Source organism: Indicator indicator, chromosome 17 (genome assembly GCF_027791375.1).
Source record: "Indicator indicator isolate 239-I01 chromosome 17, UM_Iind_1.1, whole genome shotgun sequence".
Taxonomy (NCBI): Eukaryota; Metazoa; Chordata; class Aves; order Piciformes; family Indicatoridae; genus Indicator; species Indicator indicator.
The window spans coordinates 2528501-2546279 of record NC_072026.1 but is presented as its reverse complement, the minus strand read 5'-3'; the positions used below and the strand labels follow the sequence as shown (position 1 = coordinate 2546279).

The 17779-nt window shown below is 38.5% G+C and overlaps 1 protein-coding gene across 1 annotated transcript in view; it reads right to left on the bottom strand.

The window, feature by feature from the left end:
• Window positions 1–17779, bottom strand: part of CHM (CHM Rab escort protein) — a 58419-nt gene that overhangs the window by 23480 nt on the left and 17160 nt on the right. Inside the window, exons 3-8 of the mRNA XM_054388825.1 lie at window positions 16308–16380; window positions 15039–15163; window positions 10746–11121; window positions 9051–9167; window positions 8247–8367; window positions 5221–5446 (exon numbers count right to left, since the gene is read on the bottom strand). Of these exons, the coding sequence (XP_054244800.1) occupies window positions 5221–5446; window positions 8247–8367; window positions 9051–9167; window positions 10746–11121; window positions 15039–15163; window positions 16308–16380 (1038 nt within the window). The remainder of the gene's footprint in view (window positions 1–5220; window positions 5447–8246; window positions 8368–9050; window positions 9168–10745; window positions 11122–15038; window positions 15164–16307; window positions 16381–17779) is intronic.

The window sequence follows — 17779 nt, the reverse complement described above, 5'->3', positions numbered from 1 at the left end:
GTAATTAGAGATATAAATATGAACATACTGTATCTTGAAATGCAGGACTGAACTCATATCTCAGATACAGCCTCTGCTTTTTAAAACCACCTTTCAAACTTGCACAGAATTGCACACGTGCTAAGACTCACCTCTGTCATACCTGACTGTCACAAGAAATTAACATGGTTTGAATTTCTCATTAAGATGCCAAATAATACAATTATCATAGAGAAAAGTTATGCATGTTGCTTACATCTAGAAACATGCTACTCATGTATAGATTAAAATGAAAAAAGATGTTGCCTTAAATGTTTAATACATCAATTCTAAGTGCTTATTACAGTCAGGTTTCCTAAAGTCCAGCCTTGATTTCAGAATGCTAAAATCTTCCCAGAGATGGTAACAAGGACATTACTGGAAATGTTCAAGTACCTAAGACTACCTCGAAGATTCAGCATCTGTAGCAGGTAATAGCTCAAATGTAAGGGCAAAACCTTATTATTCATTTTTCAAAGATATACAGAAACCTTCCAAATCAGTCACACAATCCATCACATCTCCGCCTGGACTCTTAATCTTCTTGTAAATATAAGGACTGAAAGAGATGAACCATCTTAATCAGATCTTTCCTCCATCACAAAATTACTACTGTCACTGGCACTGACATGAAAATGACTAATTTCAATTAGAATCTGTAACAACTACAAAAAAAAGGTAACTCTGCCCCCCAAATACATGCACAATGTAAAAGTTCAAAGCCCATTTATAGGAAGTCCAACTCATTAACTGACAACCCATAAAGTCAATGAATCACTAATCTCTACATGAAAACAGATGAAGAAATTCTACCACTCAACACCTACTACAATGACCGTATCTGTCATTTTTTGGATGGCTCTTAACAAAGAGAAGCAAATCCATGATGTGTCATCCCCCAGAACCTTTGTGAGAGAACAGACCACATACAGTCTCCAATTCCCTTTAAAACTTCAAATGAGAAAAAAATTGCACAACTACTCCTCAAAAAGTCTTGTTTCCATTTAAATGTTCACATTTGGAAGAATCTGAAACCAAAGAGAAACTGCAGTCTTCCCCTAAAATGCCACGGGTTCACAAAGCAAGCACTGAGAAAAATCACAGAAGCAAGGCCACAATCTACAGCTGTTACTCATCTAACAACACTGGTGATGGGTGAAGAGAACCACGACTGAAAGCTCCTGGAAGGACTTCATGTCGAAAGAAACCTGACAGTAAGAGGACTATTTCACTGAGGGGACCTGTAAAAGAGAGCTGTGAGGAACAGCATCTGTAAAATAGCTCTTCCAAATGCTCCTCCAAACCAGAAAACACTCCCAAGCTTTGCTTCTAAAAAACTGGAAGGAAAGAGGATTCCAGCTGTAAAAGAGGAATGTTGCACAATGTGCAAAAGCAAGTATTGTCTTCTTATTTGACAACTACTTTGAATTTTTAAGTCAAATCTCTTTCTTTCCCCAGTTACAAAATTCGGTTGCTGACAATTTTAGCATTACCTGTGTCAGAAAATATTTGGGATATTTTCTGATGCCTTCCAAAAACAGAAAAACCCCACCAAAATCAGAATAAAGATTCCAAATGTTGCATCATTGAGACTTTACAGTTTACAATGATGCCGAATTAGAGGTCTTCTTTAGGGGCATTTTCTCAAGGAAATGAAAGTTGTTATTACAGATTTGCAACAAGCAAATACAGTAAACTGTATATTGTTAGAGCAGGTTGTTATACAGCAATCTGCAAAACATATGCTGCTTTCCCTAGCTGCCTTACCTACTGGTGTCTTATGTTTACCACAGAAAATGTAAAGGCTTGCTTTGATTTTCATAGATTCATAGAATAGTTTGGGTTGGAAGGGACTTTAAGGACCATCCACTTCTGACCCCGCTGCCATTGACAGGGACACTTTCCAATAGACCAGGTTGCTCAAAGCCTCATCCAATCTGGCCTTGAACACCTCCAGGATGGGGACATCCCTCACCACCCTGGGCATCCTGTTCCAGCTTCTCCTTACCCTTACCATACAGAAATTTTCCCTAATATTCAGTCTACATCTGCCCTTCTCAAGCAAGGAGACATACCCATATTTGTCTTTACTAAGCATACTATTACTGCTACTTCATTAGACAGGAAGAGACATAACAGCTGCATAGCAAGAAGTTTGAATGAAAGGCATTTGTTAGACAGGCCAGTAAAGTTTTGCTGCTTGTCAGCCTGGATTAGCAGGAGGCTTCCAGTGACCGTCCTTGTACCACGCATCCAATTTATGGAGATCAAAATCTCACATCTGTACCTCGACATATTGGGAGGTACATTACAGTGATATAAAAGTTTAATTTTCTCTCCTAAACCATACCTGTTTAAACCAATAAAGAACTAACACCACTTTTACTCACTCAGGTGTCGTCAGTAGTTATAAAATGGGGTAGTGTTTATGCAGAATTCATTTAGAATGCAAGGATGTGACTTACAAATGTCTTTGACTCATTCACATAAATATGCATGCATGCCATTTATAAGAGTAGCCTTGATGAGAACACACAGTGTAACTGGCTGCAAGAAACGCTTAAGAGGTTTACATTAAAACAGAATATGGAAGGGTGGTTAGAAATCACAGAACAGGTGACACCTTACTCTGATAACCTGGTGATAAAAACTGGAGGCTATGATGTATAGGTTGTGGCGTTGCCACTTTACTCTACAGGCTGAATAGAATTCTTCAGATACTGCTCACTTTTAGCAAGATAAAATATCCAAGGCAGAGCACATCTGAAAATGATGATTAATCTAAAAAAAAAAAAAAACACCCCAATGGTGATGCCTCCTAAATTGTTCATTTGAAACTAAAGACATTTAGATTTTAGTTTGTATTAGCGTGGTTTTAACACAAACTTTTTAAAAGTATAATTACTTCCTGGTTTGAGAGAGTATTCTTCAACCATTAAAATACTGTCCTTAGTGAAAGACTTAAAATTTAGCAGAAAAAACCCTACAAGAGAGCAATTAATAGGCATAAATAGACTGTTCAGGCCATCTGAAAAATTCCTGTGATCATGGAATGATTTTCTGATAAGCATATTTATAAGACTTCTAGGCACCACTAACCTGACATATTTCTTGACATATATTGCTGTTACAGATCAGAAAATTCCATGTGCTGGCTATTAAACAAAGTAAAGCCAGAGGACTTTCAAGAAGGCAAGAAAAATTATATTGAGAAGAATCTACAGTGGGAAAAATGTAGCTCAAATTCTCATTTCCATTTTAATTATTAAATTTACTCTCCCCCCCAGGTATTTGAAGCCAAAGAAGGTCTAACTGCAAAATCTGTGCTACTATAATGGCACTGACAATATTTTTATCTATTTATCTGTTGGACATGTGCAGATAGCTAGTCCCACGTGAAGTCCTATAAAGACAAAAGACATCCATAAAAATCTGTGAACAAGAGTTCTGTTTTGTAACTGTGCTCAGAGAACACAGTGAAAAACAATTCTTGGTCATAAGTTGTTTGAGCACCTCACTGTCCAGGTCCATATTTTTAAACATCTCCATAAAAGCACAGTTTACAGCACAGATGAAAGGCAACTGACAAAAGATGTTGTCAAGTAACACTTCTACTCCGTGTAGTACAGACCACTGCGTACTTGTCCAGTGACTAATGGAAACATTAGGTTATCTACATATAGTCGTCATACAGGACAATTCCACAGGGTCAGGGCCACGTAAGATCTTCCACAATGCAGCCAGCTACTGGTGGCAACTTTATACATACCTTCCAAGAACTATGACAATTATTACAGAATATTTGTCTCAATACATCACATCCTATATACAACTGGAACAGATTGCCCAGACAGGTGGTTGAAGCCCTGTACCTAGAGACATTCAAGATCAGACTCTGATCTGGTTGGAGGTGTCCTTGCTGACTGCAGGGGTTGGACGAGATGACCTTTGAAGGTCCCTTCCAACCCAATTCAATCTGTGAATAGGCTCGAGCTGCTATGGCCATTCTTCTAGCAGCAATTTAAGTACTGATATAGAAAATCATGACACAGAATCCATAACACAAACAAGTCAGGAAGATAATATCCAATAACATGCTGTAAACCACAATTCCTTAATAGCAGCACATAAACAAAAAGCAGAACTTGTCCACCACCAAAGAACAAAGCAGGTTAAGACTCAGCAGTGGTATTTAAATGACCGTTACACAAACATATCACTGAGACAACAAAATGGCCTCACCATGCAATACTGGCTTTTTAAAAAAGAGCTCATGTTTACTTCAGACCTACAGGTTACTACATCAAAACCCACAGAGAGCAGATGGAAAGGCTGCTTGCCAGCAAAAGAAAAGATTAAAAAACCCCTCAACCTTTTAAAAGCCAGTTGAACTGTTGGAAGCAACTGAAAATTAAAACCGCCCACCCTCTGCACGTGTGTTCCTCCCCATGGGCCCCCAAAGCATCTATCAACAACTCCTCTGCTAGCACTGCAACCCCTCACACACCTCAGGAGCCATGCTAAAGACTAGTATGCCTCCAGGAAAGGAGTTGAAGTGTTGTTTTGTGCTGGAATCAATAGGGCTTTTTTTTCCTTTTAATTACTTCTAGGACTCAAGGAATGGAGAACATACAGCTGCTGTTAGAGATGTTCGAATGTAGAACTGCAGCCTGCGTACAGCCCAGTATATCTTCTGTTAGGTCAGCTCATATGTGGAAGCTCGTGGTCTAATACAGAGATACAAAATCATGCCAAGAGAAGGAGGACATCATTTCACAGAATCATCATAGAATGGCTTAGGTTGGGAGGAACCTTAAAGATCATCTACTCCAACTTCCATGCAATGGGCAGGGACACCTCTCAACTAGACTCAGCTGCTCAAGGCCTCATCCAATCTGGCCTTCAACACCCCCACGAAGGAGGTATCCACAACCTCCCTGGGCAACCTGTTCCAGAGTGTCACCATCCTCATACTGAAGAACTTCTTCCTAAGATCCAGTCTACACCTACCCTCCCTCAGCTTTGCACCATTCCCCCTTGTCCAGTTGCTAAACACCCTTACAAAAAGTTTCATTTCACATCAGCTGCCCTGTTTGTGTAAGTCTGTAATGTAACAAAGGTGAAAGAATTACATATTTAAAAAAAAAACAACAGTAAACTGGACACATGGCATAATTTTGCCTTTTTCAGAGAAATTCTTACCTGCAGAAGCACTGTGGGATCTCTCCTTGACCATACATAGGAAACAAAAATGGTGTATTGCCATAGCGGCCAAGGCACTGAAGAAATTTTTTTGTTGCCTGAAGACCATCAAGAGTGCTGCAATCAGTCTCTGAAACCATGGCAATGGAGTGAAGAACGAAGTGCTGCAAGCTGGGTGTTAACTTCCGTGTGCTTAAGAACTGAGCAAATGAGCTGTTCTCATAGTCTGAGGAAAAAGTCAATTTAGGCAAAGGTATAGTAAGACAGTTCCATTTTATCACTTTTGTGTTTGCTTTTGTGTTCAAAAAAAACAAAAACAATTGAGTTTCTTTAACAAACATTTTGCTGAATATGTTTTCTCAGAAGACAGAAGTATGACTCCATTGAAGTATTTCAAAATAAAGCAAACACATTGTATGGGTCTCTAAGAGTCCAGAGAACTTCCCCTAAATACGGGTTCATCTACTCATCATGCTAGACTTGAACTCAAATTATTTCTTAATCGTGTGAGAAATGTAAGCAATTGTGGCCAAAAAATCTACTGAAGTGCCTCAGGATACTGTTTCCTGCATATTACCCAAAATAATTCAGTTTCAGGCTCCTCACCACAATAAAGACACTGAGGTGCTGGAATGGATCCAATGAAGGGCACCAAAGCTGGCAAAGAATGAATCTTATGAGGAATAGCTGAGGGACCTGGGGTTGTTTAGACTGGAGCAAAAGAGGGTAAGGAGAGACTTCCTCCCTCTCTACAACTACCTGAAAGGAGGCTGTAGCAAGGAATAATTTTGTCTCCTCTCTTGAGTAACAAGAGACAGCAAAGAGTAAGTGGCCTCCAAGTCACACCAGAGGAGGTTCAGGTTGGACATGAGGAACAATTTCTCCACTGGAAGAGCTGTCAAGCCCTGGAACAGGCTGGCCAGGGCACTGGTGCAGTCACCATCCCTGGTAGTATTTAAAAGATGTGCTGAAGGACATGGTTTAGCAGTGGACTTGGTGGTATGGTTAATGGTTGGCCTTGGCGACCTTAAAAGGTCTTTTCCAGCCTAAACAACTCTGTGATTCCATATTATACCTGAATGACAGCCACTCAGGAGCAGTACTGCTGGATCCACACCGATATGGCCAGAGTGTGTATTTATGGCCAGAGAAGCCATTCACACAGTGTCTTAACCCAAAGATGAGAAGGCATGATCTTTATTTGCAACTGATGACTTGTTTGCCACAAACAAGCGTGGCTGAGATCCAAAGATGGCAGGGATGAGGAACCATAAACTCCTCTTTAAATGGATGCTGTTGCCAACACATTTTGAAATTCAAAGACACTCAAGTCTTTCAGGAGCTATTTAATTGCAATGTCACATGTCACTAATACAGCTCTGAAAAACTTCAGTTAATAACTAAATGAGGGTTTTTTTTGGTTTTTTTGGGGTTTTGTTTTCCCAGGAGAAGACTGTATTTAAGCAATAGCATAGCATCCTTTCACACTATGCAGAAATCTGCCCTTAAATTAATCTCAGTCATGGATAAATTCACAGCTGAATCAGAAACACTTCCATCAACGCTGAGAGCAGCAACATCAAGCTATATATTTTGTTCAAGAGTCACCCACTGTTTTATTACAAATGGATCTTCCCACCCTTTGCACAGCCATGCAGCAAATCATAAAATGAAAGGGTTTTCTTATAATAAAAAAAAAAATCTCAAGTTTTTCCTCACTTCAGACTTCTTACATAAATCCAAATTTTACAGAAAAAAGACTCATAAAAAGTTCTTCACTTTCATGAACTCTCCTATTAGAAGTCTACCTGCCCATGAATGTGATGATCTCACCAAGAGCAATTTTAAATATCTGAAGTATTTTCATTAGACTAATCTAACTCAAAATATCCCCAATTACTTCCCAGGCAGTTTTAAAATGTAGGAACAAAACCTATTTAACTATCTCTGGAAGTAAAATAAATCTAATGTCATTTAGGTTCATGAATCAATGGATTAATTTAAAATTGATGTGGTGTCTCCTTTTTTTTTTTTTTTACTTAATAAATTTTCTAAATACCACCTATATTCTCACTCTGAGCACCTCCATTTTTCCCAGCAGCAGCACACCTGAAATTACCTGTAATCTATAAACCACTTCAGTCTAATGAGTTTTGCCTCCTTCAGGATTTTCTGGAGTTCATCGCAGACTCCTAATCTTACCCAATCACTCTCAATATTGACCAATTCTTTCCTGCGCATGTTTAAAATCACTTTCTCCCATGTTTGTACCTAATCTAAGGATCTTGTTCAAGTAATCAAACCAGTACCTTAAAAATTGTTTAATACTAGATTCTTCCAAAAATACTGCCTAGCCAAGCTAGTCAACTACAAAAGCACTGATGTGCCTCAGTCTGAAACTCAGTGCCAACAGTTTAATATTTTCTCTCCTCACTACTTCTGACAGATTTTTTTCTTTTTTCCCTCAGTTTACCTTTAGACACCAAGAACTGAGACCATCACTTCCTACTTTGTACCACAAGGTGCATAAACACAAAGCATGTTCCTTCTGTTGATGAAAGCTCTTTTAACTTTCCCTCTACAATTAAAAGACATTCAATTACATTTATTTTCAAATTGTGAAATCTCCATTTCATCAGTTTCTGATTTTGTGGCAACCTATTGTGAAGGTTAATGTATTAACAAAAAAAAAAAAGAACAAAAAAATCAAGTACTTGACACTATATTAAAAAAATTCCCAAGAGAGGAAACATCTAAAAATCAGAAAAAAATTGTAACCCTCCTGTAATAGATAATTTTGCTGTTAAAGAAAAATGTAAGCAATAAGTGATATGGGAACTGAAAGAGCAACAGCTTAAGCAGAAGAATTTAACATTGAATTGGGAAAGGTCACAAAAAGGTCAAAGCATACTTTGAAAATTAATCCATAAAATGAAATTGCATGAAAACACTGGAGAGCTATCCAAATGGTGCATAAGTGAATGAAGTCATAAGAAGAGAGTGTGCCCTGCTCAGTGAAACACTACCTTGGTATTCATCAGGGTGTTGTTCATAGTCCAAACAAAATGTCAAAAATTTCATTAGCATTCTCTTTTCCACCATTGTGAGCTGTTTGCTGTTGAAGACATCTGCTCTAGAACAAGGTACCTGGAAAAGATTTTGAATAATTTCAGATATTCTCCATATTATGGATGTGAAAAGCATCAAGTGTAGGCTGAATATCTAACAAATGTTTTCAATTACTCGCTTGTGTTGTAGTTATTTTCCTATATTTCTTTCTACTATTTTCTATTATAACTGTAATAAAAAGTTGAAAAATTTCCACAATACTTTAAAATATTTTTCAGCCTTTTTCCCTTTTTATTTCCCTTCAACTTCATCTTCATCTTCAACTGCAGGGTTAATCAAGAGTTTGCATTAATTAACTATGAAAAAAATCTCCTGTTGCCATTACCACACCAGTGACTTTTCTTGTAAGCAGTAGAGAGACAAATTAAGTCTCTCTTTGAATTTGAAGACCAGAAACCTATGAATCTTTGAGAATTAACTGTCAAGTGAAACAGTCCGAATATTTGACGTGGGGTCTAAATATTTGACATGTGATTTAAGTCAGTACTTTGTGGGACTGCACATTCTTATTTTACCTTTATAAAAAAGTTAAATTATATGTAACATATACTGACACCTTTTCATTCCAGAAACAAAATTCAAATCAGAATCTTAAAACAAAGTATTAGCTTATTGCTACAAAACTCTCAAGTGACCAGTAGCAGGTTTCCTGACTTCAAAAAGATGAGCTCAAACATATACAAGAGATGATTTCATAGTACCCGTTCCACTTTTCCCTCTCGAAAGGCAAGAATTCGTGTGGCGTTTTGGAACTCTGCGTATCTGCTAACGTTGGACTTGATCAGAAGGTCGATTAAGAGACCTCGGGAGAACATCAACTGCACAGGGAAGAAAAAGAAGACAACAGTGAGTAAAGAGAACCTGCTCACACCAAAAAGAAACAGTGATGGCAACAGTATTAACTTGTAAGGTGTTTTATTTACAAGCACACACAGTGAAGCAAAAGTTGAATCAAATATTCTCAAGATGTACTGTGTGCAAAGTAATACGGGATTAATTGAGGCAACTGCATCCAGTTCTGGTGTCCCCACCAAAAGAAGGACACAGAGCTGCTGGAGTGAGTCCGGAGGAGGGCCACAAAGATGATCCAAGGGCTGCAGCACCTCTGCTATGAGGACAGGCTGAGGGAGTTGGGGTTGTTCAGCCTAGAGAAGACTCTGGGGAGACCTCAGAGCCGCCTTCCAACACCTGAAGGGAGCCTTTGGGAAGGCTGTCCCATGGAGAATGTGCTGTCCACTAGGACTCCCAAGTGCCTCTCCATGGAGCTGCCTTCCAGCAGGACCACCCCTAGTCTGTACTAGTGCCTGGTGTTATTACCCCCCCAGATGCAGGACTAGTCTTCTGTCAGAATTTCTGCAATTCACTGCAATTTACACCATGTAGTACCATGGCACAGAAACAGCGTAAAAAGAATAGAAAATAGAATTATTTGCTTCACAGCTATACTCTGACTGCTGTTTGTATGTCATTCCAATGATGCATGAAAGTGGTATCTACATATCTACAGAAATAACACTTGAAATAATGTGTTTTGTAGTGTCACCACAGATAATTGAATACGTTAGTGAAGAAAGTTTGGGGTTTTTTTTCAGTTTCCAGAGGTTTTAAAGTCTTTTCATGCAGAATATGAAAAGATAGGCATTCAACTTCAAAAAAACTTCCCACTGCAAAGTCTAAAGCATAGAAGTTAAGAAAAACTTCCATTCAACTTCAATTTGCAGTCATATCCATATACTGTGAAGTACATGTTAGAGTGTAAATAACATGACAAAAATGTCAGACTAAGAAGTTTAAGTAAAATGCAATTCAACACAATAATAACTAATGTTAGCCAGCTCTGTGTTACATATTAGCTGTAATTACTTTTTCCTTCCAATAAAATTGATTACAATTCTGTGTTTCAGTCTGAGTATAGAGAGGAAGTAGATGCCTCACCTCTGGGAATATTCCATGTCAGGTTGGACAGGTCTCTGGGCTACCTGATCTATAAATTTACAGGAAAATCTAAAACCCAGGAAGCACTCCAATAGGAAAATTGCTTTTTATTTAAAAAACATCAGAGATCTGCATGTAGAGTGACTCTCCCTGCTGAGAAATCCACATTTTTTAATTGTACTATTTAAATAGCACAATCTTGCACTAAGTTTCAGGAAATTTACTCTTATGGACACTCGTCAGCTATATTTTATGGTCTTTTTGGTTATAAACACTGAAGAGCACACATGAAATAGCTTTTCTTTAGTTTAAGGGTACTAATTCTTGCTTACTTCTCAAGTCGTTTTTGCCTCAAAGGTACTGTGCCAGCCCTCCTCAACGGTTAAGATTTCTTTTAAATATCAGTATTTTCAGCAAAGTCCTTATATGTACTTATATGAAGAGTGTCATTCAGTTCCTACCTTGGAAACTAAATCAATATTAAACCTCCTGCCTTCTCTAACAATCTGGGAATATGTGATCCTCTTCGGTTCTTTGGCAGAAGTATCTGCAGGTGCAGCTTCGGTCTTCTCTGGTTCCAGAGCATTCTTGCCTAAAGCAGCACCAGGAGCGCTCTCGTTCTCAGAGGTTACTTCTGTATCATTCCCTTCTGTTGCACTTGCTGGCTGGGAGTCTGTAGCCTTTTCTGGCTCCTGGCTCTCCACTGCTGGTGAGGCACTCTCCACTGGTGGGCCACCTTTTTCTGATGCCTGAGCAACCCCCTCAGCAGCAGAGGCTCCAAAACCAGGCACCTTTGACAGTGCACCAGCTTCTTCAACGTCTTCAGCTGCATCCTGACTGGTTGAAAACAGAAGGGTAAGAAAAGGGGAAAACAGTCTTTTAAAGAGCCTCAAACACTTGTTTAGAGTCAGTGACAGAATAGAAAGCTCAAGTGGTTCTATGAAAAGCATTAGAATTTCTTTACCCTGCTCAAACCAGGTGCACCATCCACTAAAGAATTCTGTTTTTTTTCAACTCCAAAGCTGTCATTCAAGAGGAGTATTTCTACTGAGGAAAACAACCAAACCAAACCAAACAAAAAAAAACCCCAAGACAAAACAAAAAATATTTAAAAATCCCCACAGAAATTGTCATTCCTATCTTCCATGGGCTCAAAAGACAGGAGCTTTAACTGAAAATCAGTGCACTGAAACACAACACATGGCTACAGAAACAAAGAAAACACAGTATTTTTAAGAAACAGTAAAGCAACCTGATTAGGTTTTTCCTATGGATTAAAAATTGAAATGCAGAAATGCATTAAAGTCATTGAATTCAGATGTTTTAAAAACCAAACTCACAGAAGAAAACAGAAGAGGTTTCTACAGCTACTTTGCATCTCTTCGCATAGCAAGTCCATGAAACTGCCCTGAACTTCAAGTAAAACTTAGAGATTACTTTTCCAACTCCAATCTTGCATTCCAGTGAGTTGTTCAAGTAACATCCAGCCAGAGTAAAGTCCCCTTATGCAACAGTGCTGTTGTTTTATGCAGATTTGTGTATAGTAGATGCATCCAGTAAAAAGGAGGGACACTACCACAGTATTTACTCTATAGCTCATTTCCTTTTCACCACAGAATCCTTTAAAATTCCTCTTACAAAGCAGACCTCCACTTTTAATCTCATCTACTCTTTTCATCTTGAGCTTCAATGACATCTACCTGAGAAACTACAGTTTTGAATTCAGAATTTTAGTTGATACCAGCTGAGATGAATCAAATCAATGTCATTGTAAGTGAAAGGAGTTCAGCAATAATTTCACACTATCTTTTTATCTTTATACCACAAGCCATTAATGCACTGAAAAAACAATTTAATCTTGGCTGTAAACTAATGAACTATGATTTTAAAGGTGACCTGAAAACATACAGTACAAGATTTCAGTAACTAACAGGATGGTTAAAATTCCCTGAACAGCAAGGAACTCTTCAGTGTACATGGAAAACACTCCCTCACACATCTGTAGCCTTACAGATGGAAGCTGGGGGCAGGATTTCTGTTAACAGAGGAACCAAGCCCAGGTGTCCTTCAAAAGCTGCTCCTCACTCATGAACTTGGGGAGCTCACATGGGCTCTCAGCTTGTGTACAGCCACCAGGAAGCACTTATTCATGAACAGGGTAAAATATGGCCCTGGGAAATGCAGGAACCACTAGGAGAAAGCACTAATGAAAGAAATCTGTTTCTGTACATTAACTATGGATTTTTTTTTGCTTCCTACTGTATCCATTAAATAACTGTGAAATATCAAAGAAAAACAAGTACTCTCTCCTGAAACACAAAAGGAAGTCAGTTAAATTCAAGGGTTCTCCTTGGATTTTTGGGTTTCTGTTAGGAGTTTGGAACATGGTGTCTACGAAACCCCCCAAAGCATCGATGCAATAACTAAGAATGAAGTTTTTATTTAACCCATCCTAGAGCCTTTTATAACAGAAAAATTCATAGGCAAGTTCTCTTTCTACTTTCTCCTAAGATCAGCATGCAGTTCAGTCTCATTTTTAACATATTTGATTATTACTTGTTAAACAAAAATAAAATCTGGACTCACAGTACACTATTTTTTCTACCTCACTCTGAAAGTAGTGTTAAAGAAATATTATATTTACATATTTCAAATCTCTGTTCAGTTCCCATTAATGAATAGGTAAATCTGCATGATTTGCAGATCTACACATTTTGTACTGAAAGCCTAAAACCTGTATATGATCTAAACCCATGACATCCTTCCTGTAGGAACAAATATGCCTGAATAATGTAAGAACTGTCTATAAAAACGACTCAAATTGAACTTCTGCACAGCCAATTCTCCTATTTCAGAAAAAAATAATACATCTGCAGACAAATTATTGTGTAAATTTAGAATATTATCTTCCACCATTCATCAATTAATGGAACTAACAAAGGAATATCTTCAAATGAATGTGTCTTATTAATGCCTTGTAACAGCAACCCCTTCAGATAGGTCAAATGAAAAATTGCCAACCAGCTGGTTAATTTATTCAGCACAGGTGTTCACTATTTATTTTTCAGCCATTTGCCTTTTTTCAATACAGCTTGTTGTAGACACAGTATTCTTTTCCTTTGATGGATGCACTTTGTTCTAAGGCCATTCATTTCAGATTTGCACTGTGTATATTATACTGCTACCCAGCTGTTTATTCTTTCAAAATAAATGTTTAATGGTTACTTCATAGGAGTTACAAAAGTTAAGCAAAACCAACAGAATCCAACCAGAATGTGTAAAATGTTAGTGAAACAATAAACTTTCTCAGGAAGTTTTCAGTTATTTTGGAAAACTTTTCTTTGCTAGATTATTAATTTTAGCATTCTTCCTTGTGGCCTTAGGGTTTTTTTGATGATTATCTAGAGAGACAGCATTGCACTCTCTGGTTAAATTAAATGCTTAAAAGCAGAATCTTCTCTAACTAAAAGGTACTCAGTACAGATCAGTCCTAAGATGGTATACTACTCTTCACATGCTTATGCAACAAACATTCACAAATGTGTGTGTTTCAAACTGAGCATGTACTCTGACATGTTCATAGAACCATAGAGCGGCTTAGGCTGGAAGGGGACTCAGAGATCATCTACTTCAACCTCCCCGCTGTGGGCAGGGACACCTCTCAACCAGACTCACCTGCTCAAGGCCTCATTCAGCCTGGCCTTGAACACCCCCAGGGAGGAGGCATCCACAACCTCCCTGCACAGCCTATTCCAGAGTCTCAACACCCTCGTACTGAAGAACTTCTTCCAGAAGATCCAGTCTAACCCTGCTCTCCCTCACCTTTAAACCATTTCCCCTGGTCCTTTTGCTAGACACACTTACAAACAGTCCCTTCCCAGCCTTCCTGTAAGATCCTTTCAGTATTGGAAGGCAGCTCCTAAGGTCCCCCCAGAGCCTTATCTCCTCCAGGCTGAACAGCCCCAGTTCCCTCAGCCTATGCTCATAGCAGAGGTGCTCCAGCCCTTTATGGCCCTCCTCTGGACTCTCTCCAACAGCCCTCTTTCCTTCTTGTGCTGGGGACACCAGAACTGGATGCAGTATTCAAGGTGGGGATCTCACAAGAGCAGAGTAAAGGGACAGAATCACCTCTCTTGACCTGCTGGGCACACTCCTCTAGAGCTGAGTTACGTTACTTCAAACAGAAAGAAGGTGACAGCCCAAAAAGGCCAGGAGTCTTTCACCACACAATTCCTCTAAAGCATCATGGGTAAGCATCACAAGTAAGATAAATGAACTGAACATAAAATTGTAAATGGCAAATGTTACTTTATCACTACAGCACAAGTATTTCATAGTTACAGTACTACTATCTCTTTGTGCTCCTATTCTTGTGTACTTAATTTTATATGCACCTGAGTTTGATTTTTCAGTATGAGAATAGCAGCTTTTAGCCAAATTAAGAATGGAAAAATTTAATAGATGGTAGCGCATAACCACCTGCTACTACTACCACCTACACGCACAACACTTCTGTTTTCTACTCTCAAAGTTGGTCAACAAATTGTATTGCATCCAGGTCAGAACGATCAGTCAACTTCAATGAAGCCAAGTGATTTCAACAAAAGCACAAGGACATTAAGCACATCTTAGAGGCCAAAGTTACTTTTTGAGACAACATGCAATACGGTAGCATGGTGAGATGCTTGGAGCCAAAAGCATAGCCTGCTTCCCTTTGGCCATGTGAAGTGGTACGTTTCTAGTTTTATACTTACTCGCCGAAACAGAAATCTTCTACATGTTGAATAGTTTTATCCTTCTTGCTAAGAGAAATAGCTTCTTCATTCTCAACGATAAGTTTTCTCCAGTCTTCACATTCCTCACTTCTGTCAGTCTTTTCCTTTCAAAGAACAATTACAAAATTATATTTTGTCCTGTGCTAACTGCCCTTAACTGCAAGTCTCTGTAGTCACAAATGACTCAAAAGAAAAAGAAAAAGAGAGAAAACCATCTAAAATGCCTCAATGTTTCTTCTGATCAGATTCTCTGAGTTGCAACAGTTAGAGCTGGTTACTTTATTGTAGCATGCCAACCTTTGTACTACATTGCCAGCTCTAGTAATCTGAAAATACAGTGTTAAATAAAATCAAAGCTTTAGTAGGGAGCTGAATATAACTTTGAATTCAGTCTACTAAAATACAGGTTTGCCACAGCTAGATGAACTCCAAACTTTGGGACAGAACTCTTTGAAAGTAAACTGTATGAAAAAAATACAGTTCTTTGGGGATTATATTAATCTCTCCACACAGGGATCTCTAACTCATGTAACAGAATATTAAGTTCTGAGAATATTAATTTCTGCTCTTGAGCAACTCCTCTGATTACACCAGAAGGTAGCATTATGTAATAATGAGCCATGAGGCAGACCAACAGGCTCATAACACTTCAGTAAATAACAGGAACATCCATTTGCTAATGTAGTTCAATCTCCTAAATAAATACCCTCTCCAGAAGATTTCCAGTGGACAGTCATGAATTAGATAAACTTTGGTCACTGACAAATACACTGTCAACATTAATCTTTTTGTCCTGGTTATAGAACATTCCAATGGAAGGATCCAGTAACTGCTTTTCTCCCATTTAAGAAGAATCGGCTAAAAGCACACAAAAAACAAGAGACTGAAACATCAGTGTGGAAAGTAATCAATGAGGAAATGGAAAAGAGCAGATTATCACTTACAGAAGAGGCTGGGGATTGGAAAAACAGTGCTTCTACAGAAAGTCAAGAACCCAAAAAGTATGACTGAGCACCAGTCTGCTTGGTCTCAGGTAAGAGCATTAATAAACCAGGCATATCAGAGTCCTAGAATGCTATGCCAGATGGTTAGGTCTTTACCAATGTAGCTGGAAACTAGAAACCTCTTTGATCTGTCAAGTTACTAAGGAGAAACAGTATTGTGGTAATTTGTCTTGCAATAAATTATGAAAACGACCAAGATTTAATGTTAAGGAATGTTAAAAGAAGTAGTCTGTAAAATTTTTACCTGATTTTCTTTAATCCAGGACAATAGTCCTGAAAAACTAAAGCTGGCCCAGTTTCCACCATAGTAATTTCTCCTGTAAAGAAAAAACAGAGAGTGAAACTCGGACAGAAAAATACAACTTTCCCAGGTTTAGAGTAAAAATCACCAAGTAAAAGACATTCAAAATATTTTCCATGAGAGATTTTACAGATGCAGAATATAAAAGCTGTTAAAACATTTCACAGCTCTTAATGAGATGAAAAGTTTTAATTTCTCACTCATCTGTATGCAGCTCTGACCAAAGAGACTATGGTACAAAAGCAAAGTGTTCAGAGAGTAACATGAATGGTGCTGAGAAAAGCATATGGGACACCAGCAACAATTCCATGATTGTGGAGCTGTGGCTTCCAGCTCTTAGATGGTCCATCCCTGGAGACGTTCGAAGTCAGGCTTGATAGAGCTCTGAGCAGCCTGATCTAGCTAAAGATGTCCCTGCTTACTGCAAGGGGGTTGGACGAGTTGACCTTTAAAGGTCCCTTCCAACCCAAACCATTCTATGAGCCAAATGCAAATACAGGTAATACTCCCTCTTGGCCAGCACTAACTCTACACTTCTAACTCAAACACATATATCAACTGCAGACATCTTTACCTAAGAGTGGAGCCGAGACAAGTCTGCCCGTTTCAACCAAGTTCTCAGAGAAGGTAGTTCAGATTTCTTGCACCCTTATCACACTCCCAGGTCCAGGTTCTGGCAGGACCTAATGGCTTTATCAGATAAGCACAGCCAAGCTGCTTCTGGCTGAAGCTGATCTGGAATTTAACATAACTGCATTGCATGCCACTTCTAAACTAACAGAGCTTCATGAGGTGGCTAAGCACAGAAGGGTTAAGCAAACTGAAATTGGGTCCAGACAGTAGAAACAACATCTCTGGTTTCCATTATGTCACACAAAGGAAAGTTCACTCTGTTATTTAACTGCTGCTTACAGAATAGATTATGCTTATTGCAGACTGTTAAGATGCTCTGGCAAAACTCTTATTGAACTGCATATACTGTAGGTGGAGCCAAAGCAACTGATTTGTACACAACCATCAGATATCCCCAAGCACTTCCCAGTCTATTTGCCACCTTCTTTCATGAAAAGCACTATTTTACTTCTTTTAAATCACAGAAAATTAATAGTTCTTCTGTTAGTCAAAGAAAGTCTCCACTCTCTTTTTAAAATTCTTCCATCCATATTTCTCTAAACAGCATTTGGATTAATTAGCTTTTGTTATCATGCATCTTAACTATTTAACAACTCTGACAGGAAAAATAATAGAGCAATTACAGCTTGAAAAAATCCCTGCTTCTTGCAAAATAAATAAAGAAACCAAAATGAAAAGCCAGTTCAGAATTTCACTCTGTTTTCTGGTACTGTATGCTGGCACTTCAGAAGCACAAAAGATACCAAAAATATCCTTCTGAATGGCTAGCTCATGCTCTTACA